General features: G+C 40.3%; 1 protein-coding gene across 3 annotated transcripts in view; it reads right to left on the minus strand.

Annotated features, from left to right (window-relative positions):
- The window catches only part of fstl5 (follistatin-like 5), a 154,210-nt gene that overhangs the window by 9,322 nt on the left and 123,769 nt on the right, over window positions 1-21,119 (minus strand). For all 3 annotated transcript variants that reach the window (XM_058049606.2, XM_058049613.2, XM_058049621.2), the window contains 7 exons: window positions 20,772-20,933; window positions 19,602-19,736; window positions 9,173-9,199; window positions 8,831-8,949; window positions 5,419-5,568; window positions 216-323; window positions 19-143 (listed from right to left, as the gene is read on the minus strand). In XM_058049606.2, the coding sequence (XP_057905589.2) occupies window positions 19-143; window positions 216-323; window positions 5,419-5,568; window positions 8,831-8,949; window positions 9,173-9,199; window positions 19,602-19,736; window positions 20,772-20,933 (826 nt within the window). The remainder of the gene's footprint in view (window positions 1-18; window positions 144-215; window positions 324-5,418; window positions 5,569-8,830; window positions 8,950-9,172; window positions 9,200-19,601; window positions 19,737-20,771; window positions 20,934-21,119) is intronic.

Raw genomic sequence — 21,119 nt, forward strand, 5'->3', positions numbered from 1 at the left:
CGATGTTGACTCACGTACCTGATGTGGTTGTCGATGAGGCTGGACGAAGGAATGAAGAAGTCGTCCACTCGGTCGATGCGCCTTCCCACCGGCTGCATGTGGACTGTGTGATGGGAGACTTTTCCACTGGCCTGATTGATCACCTGATGGATCGGGAGACGTGTTAGCATCTTATACCAAGCAGGCTTCTCTAGACTTTTACCGAAAGTCCAAACCTGCAGCGTTGGGAAGTTCTTCTGTCTGTCTCCCCAGCTGAGAAGCCACACCTGGTCGCGGGACTTGTCGTAGTGCAGCTTCACAGGGTACGGGTCGGTACTGACCGTCTGGAAGGCCACACACAAACCCGATGTTCAAGTTTGTTGGTTCTTCCGAATGTTATCACGCAGCCATGATTGTCTTAATGGCTTGCAACACAAGCGAGTGCCGCCAGTGCCGAGGAACCGCGGTTCATTAAACGGAAAGATGAATTCCAACATTGTGAACCAGATCATGACCCCCCCCCCCTTCCTTTGGGAAACAGATTTCGTACATAAGGAGTCCAAATCCAGCTACAAGACGCTTACCATGCTGAAGAAGCTGAAGTGGATGTGTGCGTGGCCACGCATCCTGACTCCCCCACACCTGAAAACAATCGTGTACCTGAGGGGCATCCTCAAGCAGACGGACAAGGTCCGGTCATGGAGAGGGGGGGAAGATTCCAGGATCCCACTAACAATTCCATACCCAGGAGGATTACGGCAGCAATAGATACAATTTGGACTTCGCTTATGGGGTACACTCACTTGTATTTTCAGTGGGCTCATATTAACCCACTAGTAAGATCTCATAGTGTATAGACTGGTCATATATTTCATCTCATTTCATATCTGCAAACTGTATTTGTATATAAAATAACAACTGAAATTGTTGATTTGTTAATACTTGGGTTGTTTATATTGTTTATTTTTTATATTTTTTATACCGAGGGACGAATAAAGGCATATATTATCTTATCTTGTCATGTCTTTGGGTCAAAGACATTAATAATTCATACGTTTCATAAGTTAGTAATAAATAGCTAAAAGTTCTAATAAATATTGTTAAAAACGCTAAGGTTAAAAAATTTACAGAGTGAGACATCTTCTCTAGAAAGTATCGTTTCGGGCCACCAGAGAGTGAGTGCTCTCGCATATACACAAGCTTTGACGTTTTCTCTCGGTGAGAAGCAGGCTAGCCTCACGGCAGAAACGAAACAAGAAAACCACATAAACACGCTGAAAGTTGCTCTAAACGCTTGTTTCTTGGGAAATTATTGTCTTTGTAAGTACATTGGTGTATAAAACACTTACGTAGATGCATTTTCTATTTCAAAAGTTGTACTTTTGTCAAGTTCGCTAACTTCATGCTAATGCTAGTTTGCATTTGCAGTTGGTGTACGTGTGTTAGCTAACTGTTAGCTGATGTGTGTTTAGCCTGAAACGTGAGCAATATTGGAATTTTGTTTTATTTTTTCTGTATGTTTCAGTTACCACTTATTTTTTACAAGAAAGCTTCATAAAGCAAGAAAAGCGAGCCTTGTGTGCGGAGTTTTCTTCATTGGTTGGCTGGCTGTCTCGCAGCATTCAGACACGGGCTTGTTCAGGCAGGGACGGCAAGTAGAAGCACGGATGAAAAATGACTACAATCCCACATCTTACTTTTAATAAACACGTTCTGGCTGCAGATTGCTAATGCGAGTGTTTACATGTCGTATGGATGAGAGAACCCCCGCAGTGTGTTGCTGTGGATTCACACTATAATCTCTGGGCATGGAGCCACTGGAGGAAACAGGTGTTGTTGCTACGTTTGCGGCTGTGGAATGTTCCGGAGAGCCTCTGTGTCGTGTAAAGTCAAGCCAAGGGAAGACACTGGAAAAGGGGCAGGAGGCGTACGATGCATGGGGGACGACTCGTGAAATTTCTTCAAGGTCGGCAGTACAAATAATTTATGCGAGTGCGTTCATAACCACCAAACATTGTAACATAAAACGCAATAACAAAATGAAATAATATGAAACATCCAGTCCGGTCTCTGTGTGGAGTTTGCATGTTCTCCTCGTGCATGCGTGGGTTTTCTACGGGTACTCCGGTTTTGCTTGGTTAGCGACTCCAAATTGTCCATAGGTATGAATGTGAGTGTGAATGGTTGTTTGTCTATATGTGCCCTGTGATTGGCTGGCCACCAGTCCAGGGTGTATCCCGCCTCTCGCTCGAAGACAGCTGGGATAGGCTCCAGCACGCCCCACGACCCTCGTGTGGATAAGCGGTATAAAATGAATGATAGTTGTACATGCAAAAAATAATTATAATTAATAATTAATCTAAGATTTACATAATATAAAAAAACAACAAGAAAAGTACTTAGTATACTTGTATTTAGTACATAGTATTTTTTCAGGTATTGAATCTAGCTGAGAATGCACTTTTTGCCGTGTCGATTTAGGATCTTTAGGAAAACTGACCAGGATGGAGATCATCTCAAACTCTTGTTTTGCATAGTAACATATTTGTTGCCTTGTTTTCCACTTTTCTGACCTATAACTGCTTTTACAATGTTGTATTTTTGTGTAAAACGATGCCAAATGTCAGATAATGAGGTTTGTGTATTTTTTTTTCTCACACTGAGATCTACTGACATCAATGCGATGCTTCCTTTTATAGGCTGCAGATGGCCTCCACTCAGTAACCCGATGTATCCTGAAGTCCTCTGGAGTGCTTTGGAGTGTGACCAATGACGGCGAAGTGGGGGTGGAGTAAATTAAAGAGTCATCAGAAGCAGGAAGTCTAAGAGGTGCAGAATCTGGAAGAGCTAGAAAGCTTTCTGTGCGGGTCATTGTGTGAAGCTGGTGCTTGTTTGTCTATATGTGCCCTGTGATTCTTGCCCGAAGACAGCTGGGATAGGCTCCAGCATACCGGCGATGGTCTTCATCCAGTTTCTCAACCACTTATTGTTATGTTCATTACTGCAGAGGAGCATCCTCCGTAATAGTAAGCCTTATTTACAGAAAAACAATTTACACAAGGCAGTATTCCATCCACTATGCTGTTTCCTGCCCCATTAAATCCCATTGCAATGGCCGCTAAGCAAGGACGGGAGGAACCTACTATGACACGATTTTACCGCTTCATTGATCCCCACTGCTGGTGTCATCACATCGCTACTTTAAAGCGTTAAAAGTGAAACTGAAAGCAAGAGTGCACGTGTTTTCCCGCAGCTGGAGGCAGGCGGTTCAGGTGGTTAATTAACGGCTGCTAATACAATGCGGTGAAGCCAAACCTCCAGGCGACCTGAATAATGAGCCAGTGACAGTTTTTAGGGGGGAAATGCAGGCTGCTTAGCGGCGTCTCCCCGTGAGGCTTGTGAGCTGTAAACTGCCATCTGCAGAGGACGTACTACGTGAGCCGCCCTGGATGACACGCCCACAAAGGCAATGACACAGGCGACTGAACTCGCAGGCACTTAGTTGTTGGAAAAAAAACAACAATAACTGTCACTTTAAGAGGCACCCGGCGAAATCAAACACCTCTTCTCCCCACCATGTTAACACATCTGCAATGGGTTGCTTAGTTACCATTTCAAGGCTACTCAGCCAAGCCAGCAGCATTTATTAACTTGAAAGGTCCTCATTAAGCAAAAGGGATATAAATGGTGTTCCAACACTAATATGTGCCAGGAGTCTGCACCAAAATTATTTCCCAGGCTTCGCTACACATCTTAACATAAAGCTCTATCAACTAGTCAGTTACAGATGTGGGAGCTGTAAGTTTGATCATGTTTTCCTTTAGCGAAAAGGCTAATCTAGCATGACATTGCTGTTAAAACGGAAGTGTAATGTTAGCGTGTGTTGCTAACTCATTAAATCCCAGCCATTTTTCAAAAGCCGTCCTAAAGAGGTTTGTTTAGAACCAGCAGTATAACAGGGGTGTTCAAACTACAGCCCGGGGGCCACATGCGGCCCACCAGTTGCTTTCTAAGTATTTCAACTTTTAGCATACAAACTGGCAAGTCGGATGTCTCATTAAGTAAAAAAACAACAAAACTGTCAAATTAAATGACATAATTTGATGTGGTCTGATGTTTAAAGTGCTCCTGAAAAAATTGACATGAGAACATACAGCTGATAGTATAACACCTCTACAGATAAACTTACACAAATAAATAAAAATAAAATTGTGTGTATTAAATATATGTTTTGGCCAATTTTGTTAACTCAATGTGGCCCACGAGTCAGAATATTTACCCACCCCTGCAGTAGAACATTAGTACGTTTCAGCAAAATATCAGTTCTCAACAAAGAAAAGGTAGAAAAAAGGCTTTTGTGAAAAATGTAGCCATACATATTTCGCCAAAATGTCTAAACAACAAAGCCATGACATAAACAACACAAAAAAATGGTTGAAAATAACAAGAGATGTCCGAGAATTATCTGTACCAATAATTATCGTCCCAACATCGGTTGATATTGGTATTTTTTCCCCGATCAGAAAAAACAATATTAAACAAATGCTGTATACAGCACATATGTGTTCATTGCACCATTACAATATTGCCAATTCAGTTTTCTGTAATAATGTTTAATAACTATTTATAATTTTCACATTTGCAAGTGAACTGCGTGTGTACGTGTTTGCGTGCACACGTGTGCATGCCTTAAAAGTTTCCTTTCAATGCCTAACCTCCCTTGTGCAACATGGATCCCAGCCTTTCTACTTCCTGGTTGCTGCATAGAAGGCAAAGATGCAGGCCATGCTCTTGAGGACGTTTCTTTGGCTTAAAATTGAACCAAACGGGCTCTCTTTCTCTCTGCAACACCGACTCTCTCACAAAAAAGACGTATAAATATGTCAAAAATGTAACATCTTTGGTAAAGAAATGAGTTAAGGTTACTTCCTTGTACGTGATATATGACTCTCACTACGTTGGACAGCGTTACAATGTAGAAGTAAAAGGTGAATGAAGCTCGACACACACAAAACAGCGTGTTCCCTTTCAGACTCACTAAAAGCACTTTTAGATTTTGGAGCTCTGACATTCATTTAGAATTGGTGAAAAAGAATAAATAATAACGAGGGACCTTTCAACATGAAGACATAATTTGAAGGTGATACGGCTCTCTTTTTTTTTTTTTTTACATTTTCATCTGTCGCACTCCCCAACTGGAGTATTCAGCCGTGATGGATTCAATGCCCTTAGAGTACAATGACTGTCACATAAGTGTAAAAAGCAAATTAAGCACAGTAAGACCCACCAAAAGAGTCGACGTTAACGTGAAGTCACGTCGAGTCTTATAGTTTTTAATGGAAACCTTTTTGGTGAGGGTGATGGTGCATTACTCCTGTTTTTTTTATTAAAAGTTGCATTTTTGCTCGATTGAAAAAAAGTGAGGATCCTGAACGTTACCTGGACAGCTTTCTGGGACTGGATGTCCACTATGAGCACTCGATCCAAGGTCGGCTGCGCTGCGTAAATAAATTTATCCTTCACGTTGACCGCTGAGGACCACACACACTTCTGTACCGTGTCATCTTCCAAAGCGGGACACACCTCTTCCTGGAAAAGAAAACACACAAAAGATATAGAGTGGTTATCTCCATTTTTTCACTGACTTATCAATGTTCTTCCTGTGTCACTCCAATCCACACAACAAAGCCTGCATTTAAATTTACTCAGTTTGTGAGCCAACGACTTCTTCATGTCGTGTGGTGGAAATTGAATGTGTGTTGCAGCTGAGGGTGTGAAGGTGTTGTACAATGCATACTGTACTGTACTTGTACTGTGCGTGGGGGAGTAGCATAAACAGAACAGAAAATATAAAGAAGGCGGCAAAGATGTTTGTTCTTGTTCCATATGGAATTCTCCTGACACTGACCAGTATTTTTCTTCTCATGAATGAATTAAGATATTTAATCTGTGTTAAACACACCATGCAGGAGACAGACTGAAGAAGATTATTTGTACACAAGCTTTCTTGCTGTCATAACCATGCTGAAAGTCATTATAGTTCATATTTTTACATCAGTTTAACCCTTTTAAAGCATTAGAACCTCAAAGAGCTGACTCAAGACTGAGGGGGGTACTGTTTTGAAAACATGCTTTTTCATAAGACCACATTTTTCCCAATGAAAACTTCAAAAAATTCCCACTTTCCTCGTTATTCTAAATTTGGCATAACACAAATTCACTTTCAAATATCAACATCCATGCCATATACAGGAATTGTTTATAGTTCCGTAATAAAAAAGTTCCTAGCTAGTGAAATCCAAAGTGAAAACATTAATCTCATTTAGGACACTCCCATTTCTCCTGTAATTCCTTAGTTTCTGTAACACAAATTCCCTTTGAATTGAGAATTCTTTATACTTCAATTTTTCTTTACCAATTTAAACTACCTGTAATACATTTATTCTTTCATTCTTTATCTACCGCTTATCCTCACGAGGAGCCTATCCCAGCTGTCTTCGGGCGAGAGGCGGGGTACACCCTGGACTGGTGGCCAGCCAATCACAGGGCACATATAGACAAACAACCATTCACACTCACATTCATACCTATGGACAATTTGGAGTCGCCAATTAACCTAGCATGTTTTTGGAATGTGGGAGGAAAGCGGAGTACCCGGAGAAAACCCACGCATGCACGGGGAGAACATGCAAACTCCACACAGAGATGGCCGAGGGTGGAATTGAACTCGGGTCTCCTAGCTGTGAGGCCTGCATGCTAATCACTCATCCGCCATGCAGCCTACAAGTGTTTTTTACTTTAATTTATTTCAAACATTAAAAAACGTCATCATGACTTAAGAGATTAAGTCATTAAATTCTTAAGCATAAGCATTTTTCATATTCCAAAAATTCTCATATTTCACAACTTTTTTTATATGTATTTAACCTTCAGGTTCTTTTTGCATGAAAAAAAGCCTATCTAATAATTGTGCATGCCTTGTTATAGAATTACATGAATACACATTTTATTTCACATGTGACCTTCGCAGGTACCAAACTAAACAGTGTAGTGGTACCTACATTGAAAAAAAAAGAATAATCCAATTATCCTTCCAGGTATCTCAGCAGGGAGTAAAAACTTGTAAATAGTCTGTCTGTCGAGAGAAGCAACATAAAGAGGCTTCCTGGAGGGTTTTTTGTTTACAAGCACAGTGCATATATTGCAGTAAAAGACTCCCTGGTACAGTAGTTGAGCACAATAGCTCGGCTGAATGATTATGGTAAACAAATATGTCAGGAAACGCCAGCGCCTCTCTGATGTCTATCACCCAAGATGCCCGCGTGTGATCACAGCAGCCACCACTGATTGATACACTCGTACTAGCGCTCTCCGAGGACGGCTCCTTGTCTTGCATTCATTGTGGAGCGCTTTATGTTTGACAAGGATCCAATCAGTGCACACTCTCGGGGGGGGGGGGGACGTGCCCATTCAACAACACATGGAGATAGAACACATGGAAATGAAATCTGCATTTAATACATTGACAACAATCCCACAACCCCCTTATGTTTGTTATATACATTTTGGATTGTTGCAATAAAAATAAACTACCATAAATGCTACCATAAAGCTGCTTTTTATTTTTTAATTTTAATTTTAATTTTAATTTTAATTTTAATTTTAATTTTAATTTTAATTTTAATTTTAATTTTAATTTTAATTTTAATTTTAATTTTAATTTTAATTTTAATTTTAATTTTAATTTTAATTTTATAAAGCTGCTGAATGCCGACCAGCCATGATACTTTGAATGCAGCTCTTGGAGTCTTCATTAAAAAACATCAGGAAGTTACCTTCACCCACAGCTGTTAATGTTAAGTATTGTGACCCGGCGCTAATTAAGAGAGCCCGGCGTGTGAAAGGTGAAAACACACCCTGTGAATGCCGAGAAGCTATTTCCAAAACATCCCACCATCTTTGGGAATGTCACGTCTTCTGTTTACAGACACGTTTCTTGGATATTTCAGCATTCATTCTATTATTTCCTTTCTTTGGTAATGGTAATGGTTTTATTTCATTTGAACATGCATCAGATTACAATTGAATGCATCCCATAATGAGTTCCCAGTTCCACATGTCCAAAAGGAGTAGGAAGAAGCAAAGCTTATTAAATCCTACCCCTCCATCTGGTACTTTTACAATCAGTAACTGTTACATTTGTTCACTTCCTGCTTTCCTGATTTAATTTTAATTTTAATTTTTTTCTTTCTAGCTGTGATTAATTATGAGTTAACTACATAGTGCGATTAATCATTCATTCATTTTCTACCGCTTTTTCCTCACGAGTGGGGAGGTCTGCGCGCTAACCACTCGACTGCCGTGCCGCCCGCGATTAATCATGATTAAATATTTTAATCAATTGGCAGCCTTAAAATAAAGTTATAATTCAGAAAAGAACATTTACTAGAAGACATTTTTGTAGTCTGTGGCATTCGCTGGAAAAAAGCTTAGACATCTTTGAGTTATAAGTTCATAAGAAATGACACCAGAAAGTTGATTATTATTATTATTATTTTTTTGGACCCAGCGCTAACTAGCAACCCCGGCGTTTATTTGCTTTAGTAGCCCACCCCCCCTGCGACTATAAGAGACCAGGAGTAGAGCTACAATATGATTGTTGATGTCAGTGTGTAAATAAAGCTCCGGCTGTGCAGTACAGGCCGAGCTTAGCAACTAAAAATAAATAAAAGCCTTTTTCTCCGTTGTCAGCAACTCTTTTGCTGTACAGTTACAGTTATAAAAATATGTAATGGCGTTCTTGCTCGTTAAGTTCCAATATTCAAACCTGAGTGAGTTATACGTTTCTCACCTGCAGAGCCAGCAGCTTCTCGCTGGGCTTGATATGGCGCTGGATCTCGCACGCCACTGGCTCCATGACTTTAATGCCATCCTCGTAGAACACGTAGAACATATTGCCGATACCCAGCCCTGCAAAAAAAACAAAATAAAACAAACAAACCAAAAAAAACAGCTTCTTTTACTGTGTTGAAACAGTGCACATGATATTGCAGTTTGCAAAGTAAATAAGGCAACATTATCTGCTTCCAAAGCATCCAATCATTTAATCCCGCTCGTCACAGTTCACTAACCCCATTACAGGAATTCAATTAAGGCGCTTTAATGAATTCAGCAATGGAGCAGGAGCACGTACCTTCTTCCCGCCACAAAATGTTGGCCACTGCCGGAGAGAGAGAGAGAAGGAAAGAAAGGGTTGGACATAAAACGCCACAATCAATAACGTCACATTTGTGATAGAACAGGGAATTTTATAGGAATTGTCTCACTGCGATCGAGTCCAACAAATAAGAAAGCTCTCTGCTTGGAGAATAAAGTCCATGTTTTGGATTTTTAGAGGTTGTGACCTGTGTTTAGGCGGCACAAATCCTTTTCACAGCCACAATACTTTCAGTTTCAGTTGAGAATGACAGCTTTATGGTACTAGGCTTATATTAGGGAAAATAATGGACCAGCCAGGACCACCCTCTTGTGTTTTAATGCTGTCAAAGTCTGTGTTTACGTGTTATATAACAGATTTTTTGCATTTAGCATGTACATTTACTCGCTTGTACTGTATTCTGCATATAACCACAATGTAGTTTGGGTGAACCTGTCCCAAAAAATGTCCATTGTTGACATTTGTGGACCAGCCAGGACACCTTCTTATGTATTAATTCTAGCAAAGTTGTGGATTAGAGTTGCACACACATCATATGAGAGCGACAGTTAATTACACTTTTCAACTCTAAGAGGAGTCCTGTGGCATAAAAATGTCCATTGTTGACATTGGTGGACCAGCCAGGACACCTTCTTATGTATTAATTCTAACAAAGTTGTGGTTGTTTAGAGTTGCATATACATACCTTGTATGTTAGCATTCACATTGTAGCACCGCAGTGTTGTTTAGTCAAGTTAATTACACTTTTCAACTCTAAGTGAAGTCCTGTGGCATAAAAGTGTCCATTGTTGACATTGGTGGACCAGCCAGGACACCTTCTTATGTATTAATTGTAACAAAGTTGTGGTTGTTTAGAGTTACATATACATACCTTGTATGTTAGCATTCACATTGTAGCACCGGAGTGTTGTTTAGTCAAGTTAATTACACTTTTCAACTCTAAGAGGAGTCCTGTGGCATAAAAATGTCCATTGTTGACATTGGTGGACCAGCCAGGACACCTTCTTATGTATTAATTGTAACAAAGTTGTGGTTGTTTAGAGTTACATATACATACCTTGTATGTTAGCATTCACATTGTAGCACCGCAGTGTTGTTTAGTCAAGTTAATTACACTTTTCAACTCTAAGTGAAGTCCTGTGGCATAAAAATGTCCATTGTTGACATTGGTGGACCAGCCAGGACACCTTCTTATGTATTAATTCTAACAAAGTTGTGGTTGTATATGCATCGTATGAGAGCGTATGTTAGCATTTAGCATGCACATTGTGGCACCGCTTTGTTTAGTCAAGTTAATTACACTTTTCAACTCTAAGAGGAGTCCTGTGGCATAAACATGTCCATTGTTGACATTTGTGGACCAGCCAGGACAACCAGTTTTGCAATAATGTTAGCAAAATTGCTGTTTAAATTTGTACTGTATATCCATGCTGCAAGACAGTTAGCATTTAGCATGTATGTTTATTTGCTAGTATATATTGCAGTATAATTAAGTCAAGCTAATTACATTTAACACTAGTGGGGGTCCTGTAGCAAAAAAAAAGTCAACTGTTGACATTCATGGACCAGCCAGGACACGTTGTCGTTGTGTATTAATTCGGGTTGTATCTAAATGTAATAGGAAAACTTGTTAGCATCTAGCATGTATATTTACCTGCTTGTGTATACCGCAGTATAGTTTAGTGAAGCTAATTACACTTTATAACTTTAGGGTTAATCCTGTTGTAAAAAAGTCCATTGTTGACATTTGTGGACCAGCCAGGACACCTTGTTTGGAAATAATGTTATTAAAATTGCTGTTTAAAATTGTATATTGATGTTCTATATCAGCTTGTTAGCATTAAGCCTGTGTATTCAGTTGCTTGTATATTAGACAAGTCAATTATATTTTCCTCTGGAGCCCAAAGGAAAAAAAAAAAAAAACTTAATTAAATTTTTTACAAAAAATCCATAAATACTATACTATATATTTACAAATAAAATAATGAATTTATGTTAAAATTAATAATAAAATAAAATGATTTAAAATGCAAATCATAAAAGTATGCAAATTAAACGGCCCAATTGCCTTGTGAGGTGTGAAGCTGCAGATATTCATGATCACCCCCCCCCCCCCGCACCCCCAGAAGGCACCCTCAAGTAGATCATCTTTCGGTCTAAGATGACTCTGATATGTGATTAGGTGGGATTAACGGCCCAGCCATCTTTGGCTCTTCTAAGCAGACATTTCTCATTAAAGGTGGCTAATGGCACTCCAAGAGGAATGGAAGCCACATAAGAACCCTGAGTGCTTTAATGGACAAAGTAAAAAAGCCCCCCCCCACCATCCTTTCCTGGAGAAGCTCCACAATTGGCAAGGAGGAGATTGCAACGGCGTTATATGTCGTTTGTTTCCATGCAAATATCACATGGCGTCCTCCTTAATGGTGACCTTCCCTCCACATTGTTCCTGCTCTGCTCCAGCTTTCATTTCCAGCCCACAAACCAATCTGCAGGCCAATTCACGCCGATGTTAATCTCGCCACCGCCACCACGCTCATTCCTCCCGCCTTTTGCCGGGGCTGAGAAAGAAAGAGACAAAAGCCGACGGGACGCCACAGCACCGTCAGTGTAGCGTAATCTTTCCAAAAGTGCTTTGTCGAGTGTTCCTTGTGCACTCTTGCATACCTTTTGAGCTCATTAAAAGTTACACAAAAGGAGCGACGATTGGAAAAGGGAACGGGGGAAGCAGACGAGGCCCGGAAATCAAAAAGAAACGATAGCATTTATTTGAGATGTGCCAAGAATGGAAAATATAAAAGAGTGGAGATGAGATCTGCTGCCGCTTGCTGCACGGCCACCGTTTTGATGCTATTCATCACTTGGCGGAAAGACTGCGGCTGTAGTGCTCGTGCGAGGGCCTCATACATCAACTTCATCACCCGTACAACACACACCACGGCGCCCGCCGCTGTCGCCGCCTGCTTCACTCTTTCTGCTCCTAATAACTGTTTGCACTGGACGCCAAAGCTCGGGGACGTCACGCTTGGCCGGCCCTGACGGCAAGGTTACACAAGTTGGCTCCGTCCGCACACACAACACGTACACACACACACACACACACACACACACAGGAACTGACGGTGGGCCAAGCAGCCTGAGGTGCTTTCCATCGCATCCCAGGACTGAGAATCCATGAGACGCTGGAGGTACTTGGCTGTTGGCTAATGAAAAGTGAGGCTGCAATAAAAGAAAGTACTTTTTTTATAGTGGGCTGCACGGTGGACAAGTGGTTAGTGTGCAGACCTCACAGCTAAGAGACCAGGGTTCAATTCCACCCTCGGCCGTGCATGTGTGGGTTTTCGCTGTGTATTCCGGTTTCCTCCCACATTCCAAAAACATGCTAGGTTAATTAGCGACTCCAAATTGTCCATAGGTATGAATGTGAGTGTGAATGGTTGTTTGTCTATATGTGCCCTGTGATTGGCTGGCCACCAGTCCAGGGTGTACCCCGCCTCTTGTCCGAAGACAGCTGGGATAGGCTCCAGCAACCCCCGCGACCCTCGTGAGGAAAAGCGGTAGAAAACGAATTAATTAATATTGGTTGTTGTGCTGCACGGCGATCAAGTGGTTAGCGCGCAGATCTCACAGCTAGAAGACCAGAGTTCAATTCCACCTCCGGCCGTCTCTGTGTGGAGTTTGCATGTTCTCCCCGTGCATGCGTGGGTTTTCTCCGGGTACTCCGGTTTCCTCCCACATTCCTAAAACATGCTAGGTTAATTAGCGACTCCAAATTGTCCATAGGTATGAATGTGAGTGTGAATGGTTGTTTGTCTATATGTGCCCTGTGATTGGCTGGCCACCAGTCCAGGGTGTACCCCGCTTCTCACCTGAAGACAGCTGGGATAGGCTCCAGCACCTCTGCGACCCTCATTAGGATAAACAGTAGAAAATGAATGAATGTAAGAATGAATGTAAAAAAAAAATAAAAATAAAAAAGAAAATAAAAAAAAAGAAAATGAATGAATGTATAAAAAAAAACAAATACAGTGTAGTCAACGTGACGCTCTGGAAAAGCAGCCCCTCGGGTTTTGCAAGTCACGTGGTCAGACCCCAGCAAAGAGGTATAACAGGATGAAGTGAAATTCAGGAAAGTGTGGTCGCACTTCACGTGACAAGACAAAGCCTCAGCCACCTGCGACAACTGCTTGAAGGTGATATTGTATCACTTTCACTTCTCTCGTCGTGCATCCGCCCGTCACAGAACACACAGCTCGTCTTTGACCAGCTGCACAATGCAGCTGGCAGCGCTTACTTCAAAATAAGAGCAACAAGTACATTTGGATTCACGCGTGTGAAAGGAAAACAGCACTGAGAAGAATTGGTCCCTGAAGGGAAGCATCCGAGAACATCCGTTTCTGGGGAGCGTTTGAACCAACCAAGCAGCCAAAAATAAAAGTGTGTTTCCAAACAAAAGCCGCGGTGAGAGACAGAGAGATGTGTTTTGACAGCAGAAGGCCAATAATCCTGTTAGCTCCTGATGATACGTCTCTAAAGAAGTGCCATTATCGACCTTCACCACATAACCGGGCCAACAGAAAACTGATTAAACGCCATTTTCACATTTCCCCTTCTTTTGTTCCACACAATGAGATGCAGCAGTACAGAGCAGCAAATATATTTCTGGCTGTGCAACGCCCAACCATTCAGCCCACCAGTGTTCCTCTGAAGACTGTGAGTTCCTGCTGAGGTCATTTATTATCTAATAGACCTTTACTGTGAGTCATAAAGTTTGATGAGGAGGATTTAGTGGAGTCGTGAGACCTCGCTGAGATCCAACGTAGGAATGTTCTGATGTTTGGACGAGCGCTACGCTGCTATATTTACCCACACAGAAAAACGAAATGATGTGGGGGGGCACTTTGATCGGCTTTCTGAAACTAAATGCTAAAAACTGATGCTAAGACCAAGCCAATGTGGGTCAAGATAAGGTAAGCAGTTAAATATAGTAGACCAATACATTTTTGTTATTGTAAAATTATAATGAATTAATACATTTCCTAATTATTTAAATATTATATAAACCAATATTTTTTTTTATGATTTTTTATCAGTTTTTTTTACAAAGTCAACTATAATTGTAAAAAAAATTAATAATTAAAATGAATATTAATATAGGAGGGCGGCACGGCGGGCTAGTGGTTAGCGCGCAGACCTCACAGCTAGGAGACCTGGGTTCAATTCCACCCTCGGCCATCTCTGTGTGGAGTTTGCATGTTCTCCCCGTGCATGCGTGGGTTTTCTCCGGGTACTCCGGTTTCCTCCCACATTCCAAAAAAAATAATTGGTGACTCCAAATTGTCCATAGGTATGAATGTGAGTGTGAATGGTTGTTTGTCTATATGTGCCCTGTGATTGGCTGGCCACCAGTCCAGGGTGTACCCTGCCTCTCGCCCAAAGACAGCTGGGATAGGCTCCAGCACCCCCCGCGACCCTCGTGAGGAAAAAGCGGTAGAAAATGAATGAATTAATTAATAATATAGGGGACTATTTATTTATTTTTTTACCTTTATTTACCCAGGCAAGCAATTTAAGAACAAATTCTTATTTACAAGTGCAGCCTGAACAAAGATGGGAGAGCGGAGTGCTGAAAATAAGAACAACGTGATATAAAATTCCAAATATCAATACAATAACAGAGACAATGACTTATTACTGAATGAATGAATTATTCTTGAACATCAAAATGAAGGCCAACACTTAAAAAACTATTTTATCATGCCTTTTTCATTTCAGCCTGGCCCTAATCATCCTTAGCAATGTTCTCATGCAAGCCCTCATTTTTTTTTTTTAATATGCCTTAGGCAAACCAAAATGAGCTGGGGGATGCAAATAGCTTCTGGGCCTTGTCTTGGTGATTTCCATAATTATATATTGTATATGAAGAACACCAGTATTACTTATGAAGGAAACTGTTTAATCATGACTCATCTTGTCAGCTTTACTTTAACATAACAGCTAAAAATCACACTTGCTTGTAATATATCATAATAATAATAATAACACCAACACATTACACACTAGTCAGTTTTTCCTGTATAGTATCATTCCACGGAATGCTGACTCACATGCTGTGCATTCTTATTGATCCTGAGAGCTAAATAACCCACCATGGGACCAAGGAAAGGTTGTACAGGATGTCGGCATCAACAATAAGTTCCACATGATGTTTTATTCTCTTATGTAAAAGAGGTGCTGTGGTTATTTTGTTGTACGTGTTGTACATCTAATCTTTCTTTTTGGCTAATAATCTACAAAAAAATGAATATGGGTTAATTTTGTTCATATCTGCTTGGAATACTGCAGTGTTTTTATTTTGCATCGACCAAGAAGTCACCATATTTAATGTTGATGTTGTCCACTGTATATAAAGGGTGTGTCCCCATACATTCCAAAAGAAAAGTGCCAATCCGAATGACATATAATCTGATTCCCAGGGGTGGAATATTCCTTTCCCCAATCCGATTGAGGTATCTTGTACCAACTCAAATGGAAAGTTGTCAGGGTGTGTTCTTCTTCGTTGTGTTTTTCTTCTTCTGTTGTTTATTGGTGGTTGGCAAGCAGCTTTAAGTGTGCATTATGCTAACTGTGGAACAGAATCTAAACACTTATATACTCCATTCATAAATCCAGTTTTTATTTAAAATTAAATATATATCTATATAAAACATGTCCCGAGTTTAATTATAAAATATTAACAAGAATGAATTTTATATTTTCCTGTTTAAATTTACCCCGGGTGCGTTCTTTCAGCGCATGCTCAGATATGACGTAACACACCACTCGAGACGTTCTTTAGCTTTAAAAATGGAGGTGAGCAATCGGCACTGGACTACTGCGGAAAGTTTTATTTTTTTATCCAAACTAAATTTCAAGACTGGACGAACGAAAAACTCGCAATACGGAGTTATTCCAACAAGTGAAAGAAAAAAACTCAGGTCGGAATCACGTGACGTTGATGTTTACATTTTACTGCGCATGCCCCGTTGACTATTCTGTTTGATTGCAGTAACGCATGCAGACTTGAGATTGGAATATTCCTTTGCATTGTATACCATTTTTTCGGAAAAACTCCTCATGTCAACGTGGCTAATGAAACCGCAGCGTTTACTGGTGTTGCTGGTGGATGAAACAACTCAGCGGTAAGATGAACACACCTTTCATAATTGGCACTCGTCGTATTTGAAGACGCTATGTTGTGACATGTGACTTGTTTGGTTGGGCCTTCGTGCCATGAACGCCATTGTGATAATGTCTTTTTTTCATGGACTTCTTAATTTATTAATTATTGCGTGACTGACTGACTAGTAGTGTCATTGGCTTAAGTTTTTATTGTTTTTATTTAATTGTTATATACATCCACCTATTTTCCAAAACATTTCTAATATATCATTTTATTTCAACTTCATCTTTGTTTATCTAAATAATTAACAAATTGCTCATTCATGACTTAGTCGAATGTTTTTATTTTTTTCTTGTAGATTTATTATTTCTTTTGAAACAAGAAAAAACATGTTTTATCTGATGACTTGATTAATTGAATGCTTTAATTCATGCTTATTTGGGAAGCACTGAATTAAACTGATATTAATATTGGACGGGGACACGCCTAGTACATGGCAATGCCTGGTTACGTGACTTCATACACTGCTAAACATGACAAACGTCACCGTAGCACAGCCATGATCATCACCATTAAACAGCAGACTAACAAACAGAACAGAAGCTGTAATAATTGTTCACATTGTGAAGGGCAGATTTTTGTGACAGTCCGAGATGGATGCTTTCCCTGCCTGCTGGTGACAAGACCGTTGAAGAGCTCTTAAAATGTGATGGCTCCAGCATTCCTCAAACAATTTATTGCACGGAATTTGACAGTACAGCGCTTGTAAATAAGAAGAGGCTCTGACCTTCAGAGGTGAGCCAATGGTGTCGTGTTCAGCTGGTTTGTACTTTGTTCAGGCCTTCCTAAAGCAGCATGGTCTCCAGTGTGTTAAAGATCTAAACATGCAGTACTGACTACAAAATATACCCCCTCCCCATTCGAGTTTGAGTTTAATGCTGTTCTAGCTTTTAAAGCAGTGACTTCTGACCTCCCGGAGTGTGATCTCTGATGCTGAGGTGCAAGGAAGGCGTTAAACATGCAGCACGGAAGACGTGTGACGTGACCGTATGTGTGGTTTGGGCAGCTTAATTACCCCCATGCTGCCGCTGATTACGCTATTCCATCCCCAAACACCACTTCTGACATTTCATAAAAGGTCACAGTTAATTATCGCCTGTGTGTGTGTGTGTGTGTGTGTGTGTGTGTGTGTGTGTGACTTAGCAAGTCACAATTTGAAAGCAGTTACTTGTCTCTCGGAATAATGTTGTGTTGACATATTGACGTATTTTTTACCAAATAACTGCTGGCATTTAACACTGTATTACAACGCATAGCGACACGCTCAATAGGGGGTAAACATACTTACGCAATGGAAAAGTTATTGATGAGAGGTCCCAAATGACGGTATTGTTCAGTAGTTTTAAGTAAGTCTCTCAGGACTGCTGGAATTTAGTGTTTTAGTCACCGTTTTGCATTTTCCATCTTTATTATCCACATTTCTGATAAAATAAGACACCTATAAAAAAGCATTATATTAAAGCAGCATGGTCTGCAGTGTGTCAAAGATCGATTGAACAAAGTTTGTTCTTAAACAAAAATCACTCCACACTCTTTATTGCGCTCTGGTTCTACCATATCTTACTTATTGTGTGGAAATATGGGCTAATAGCTATAAAAGCAATATTCACTCGCAAAATGTACTGCAAAAAAGGTCAGTAAGGATAATTCATAATGCCGCCTACAGAGAACATACTAACTTCTTATTTCTAAAATCACAATTACTTCAACTTGCTGATATAGTTCATCTTCAAACCGCTAAAATGATGCATAAGGCTAAAAATAACCAATTATCTAAAAATGTCATCCAGTACTTCTCTACAAGAGAGGAGAAATATGATCTCAGGGAAGAAGTACATTTTAAACACTTATATGCTAGGACTACGTTAAAAAGCCATAGCATTTCAGTATGTGGAATCAAACTATGGAATGGATTGAGTAAGGAACTCAAACAATGCACAACGATGAGCCAATTCAAGAAACAATACAAGCAGTTGATGTTTGCTAAATACAAGGATGAAGAGTCTTGAACCAGTCATGATGTGCTATATATATCACTATATTGACACTTACTATGGTACCCATTATGTCATTGGATGGTCATATCACCTCGTACTGCGGTACGGGACAAAAAAACAAAAAAAAAATAAATAAAAAAAAAACATTTTTTTGGAAAGCAGGAAGTGAACAAATATAACAGTTACTGATTGTAAAAGTACCAGATGGAGGGGTAGGATTTAATAAGCTTTGCTTCTTCCTACTCCTTTTGGACATGTGGAACTGTGAACTGATTATGTGATGCATTCAATTGTAATCTGATGCATGTTCAAATGAAATAAAACCATTACCATACATACAATAAAAATCCTCCTTGAATTTGTAGCGGCTAGTTCCGTGCAAAACCTTAAAAAAAAAAAAAAAAAGTCCATTGTGCCGGTTCCGCCCTGAACTCCAACGCATTTTTCTACAAGTACTTCTTATTGTTGCTATTATTTGATTTTGAATTGGAAAAAAAAATCCTCTTAAGGCTTAAGTATGTAGCCTTGACCTCGTGTGTGTGTGTGTGTGTGTGCATGAACTGTGGTTATAATGAACACTACGTAGTTTGAATGAAAAACACAAAAACCTTAAAACCCACTTTGCTAACTTCATACAAAGTGACTTTATTTGTATTTAAAGTGAAACTATAATCATAACTTTTCCTTCAGTGTAGTCGTAGTTTCTTGTGACATATAAAGAGCAGGAAAAATTAATTTTTTTACGAGCGTAGATATCTATTAAGTTGTATATTAAAGTGTTTCCCAATATCTACTTTGACCGAACTGCCTCAAGCATCTTGCACTGAATATCACTCATAATCAATATAGTCCATGATCGCATACGGAGAAAATAAGGCCAAACACTTTGAAGAAAGTGAAGAATGAAAGTGCCTCCAATAGAAGTTTTTGCAAGATCTGAATTTTGATCCCAGCTAGGTTGGCTGGCTTGGAAATCAATAGATGCATGAATCGTCCCTGAAAGTCATAATGTGCTTTGGAATCATAATGATATGAAGAATAATGACTAAAGAAGAAGCCTACTAGAGGAAAGTACCGTCATCACATTTACCTCCCTTGCAGAGGCTCTCTCATTGCTGCACACAACAAGGACGCAAGGACCGACACCTTGACGCACCTCCAACTCAAAGATCCGACATCTACTCACGGGTTTTGCGTGCCGAGTCTTCCACAAACAGCGAAGTGATGTCCTCGTCCACGCCCGCCTCGTTTTTGGCGATGCAGGTGTAAGCGCCGGTGTCCTCAAAGTGCACGTTGCTGATGTGCACCTCGCTCCCGTTCGCTGTGGGAATCGCACACGGCGATAAGAACCAGATGACACTTGTGAGGGGCAATTCTGTGTAACCAGTGTTTTTGTCTCTCAAGTGCTGCAGGAGCCTGGTAGTTTTTTTTTTTTTTTGGGGGGGGGCATTTGTCTCTTGTCTTTTTCCTGAAAAATGAGGCTTTATTCGTGTCCAAAAATCTACACTGGTCACATTTCCAGTCAAGAAACTTGCTCGAAAGCAGGTTGTGGATCTGTTGTTGTTGTTATTATTATTATTATTATTATTAAGGCAGAAATATATGCACTTTAACGCAACATTATTGTCTAAATAGCTGGCAAAACAAGTTTTTTCTTCTTTATTTCGAACATGAAGAGCAACCAGTTCATTACTAGTCATCCTATTGTACATCGTCCAGTACAAAATTTTCATTTTTTCTTCTTTATTTTCAAATGTGAAAATAATCCAAAGCACAACAAACCAAGCATAAAGTTCCAGTTCATTACTAGTCATCCTATTGTACATCGTCCAGTACATAATTTTAATTTTATTCAAATTTTAAGCCCTCACCCGGCTGCCCTACTCAACTTGAGTTAATTACTGGTTGTCCTATGCTGTGTGTTGTATTAAAAAGACAAGACTGAGTCTGTTGGGATGGGTAGACCCCGCCCTGCCAGACCCATGTCTACCCTACCCGAGTGGGGATAGCAGTGGTTAAAGCAGCAATTAACTTGTCAACAAAACTAAATCCAATCACTAACCAAGCCAACCAAAAGAAAAAAAAAACCATTGTAGATGCTTGACTAGTAAAAGTAAAGGTCTCACTGCGTTAAAGCCGCACGAGTGCTGTCGGCTGTGGGGAGCTACGGCTCATTGAGTGATGCATGAATTCCAGCATGCACATGGCATTCTCTCAGTAGATCTATTCCACAATTCTATACAAAGTATACTGTACTTTAGAGTAGTCAGTGTACAGCCTGTATATGAGTCTCTATTCACTATAACACAAAGCCATTATTGTCTAAAGACCAGGCAACACAAGTTAAAGAGCGTACCTTGCAGGGTCAGTTGCTTGGACAGCTTGGGTGTGATGTCCATTCCGTTCTTCAGCCAGGTCAGCTGGGGGCGTGGGATGCCCTCGGCGTGGCAGCGTAGGCTAGCGGTGACGCCCGGCTCCCTGGCTTGGCTCTCTGGGTACACGCGGATGACGGGGGGAACTAGGGGGGGGACAGTGAGGAAGTAGGCTTGAAATGACTGCTTATGAACCTATTTCAGGTACAGTAGTACCTCAAATCCTGAATTGTTCCACCGCCCAACTATTCATTTTAAGGATACACAATAATAATATTATCATCTTTCATGTCATGTCGTGTGTTCAGTATACAATATCATCAAAAACAGTA

The sequence above is a fragment of the Doryrhamphus excisus genome, linkage group LG23, assembly GCF_037039965.1.
Source record: "Doryrhamphus excisus strain RoL-2023G ecotype Guam linkage group LG23, RoL_Dexc_Guam_v1.1, whole genome shotgun sequence".
Classification (NCBI taxonomy): Eukaryota; Metazoa; Chordata; class Actinopteri; order Syngnathiformes; family Syngnathidae; genus Doryrhamphus; species Doryrhamphus excisus.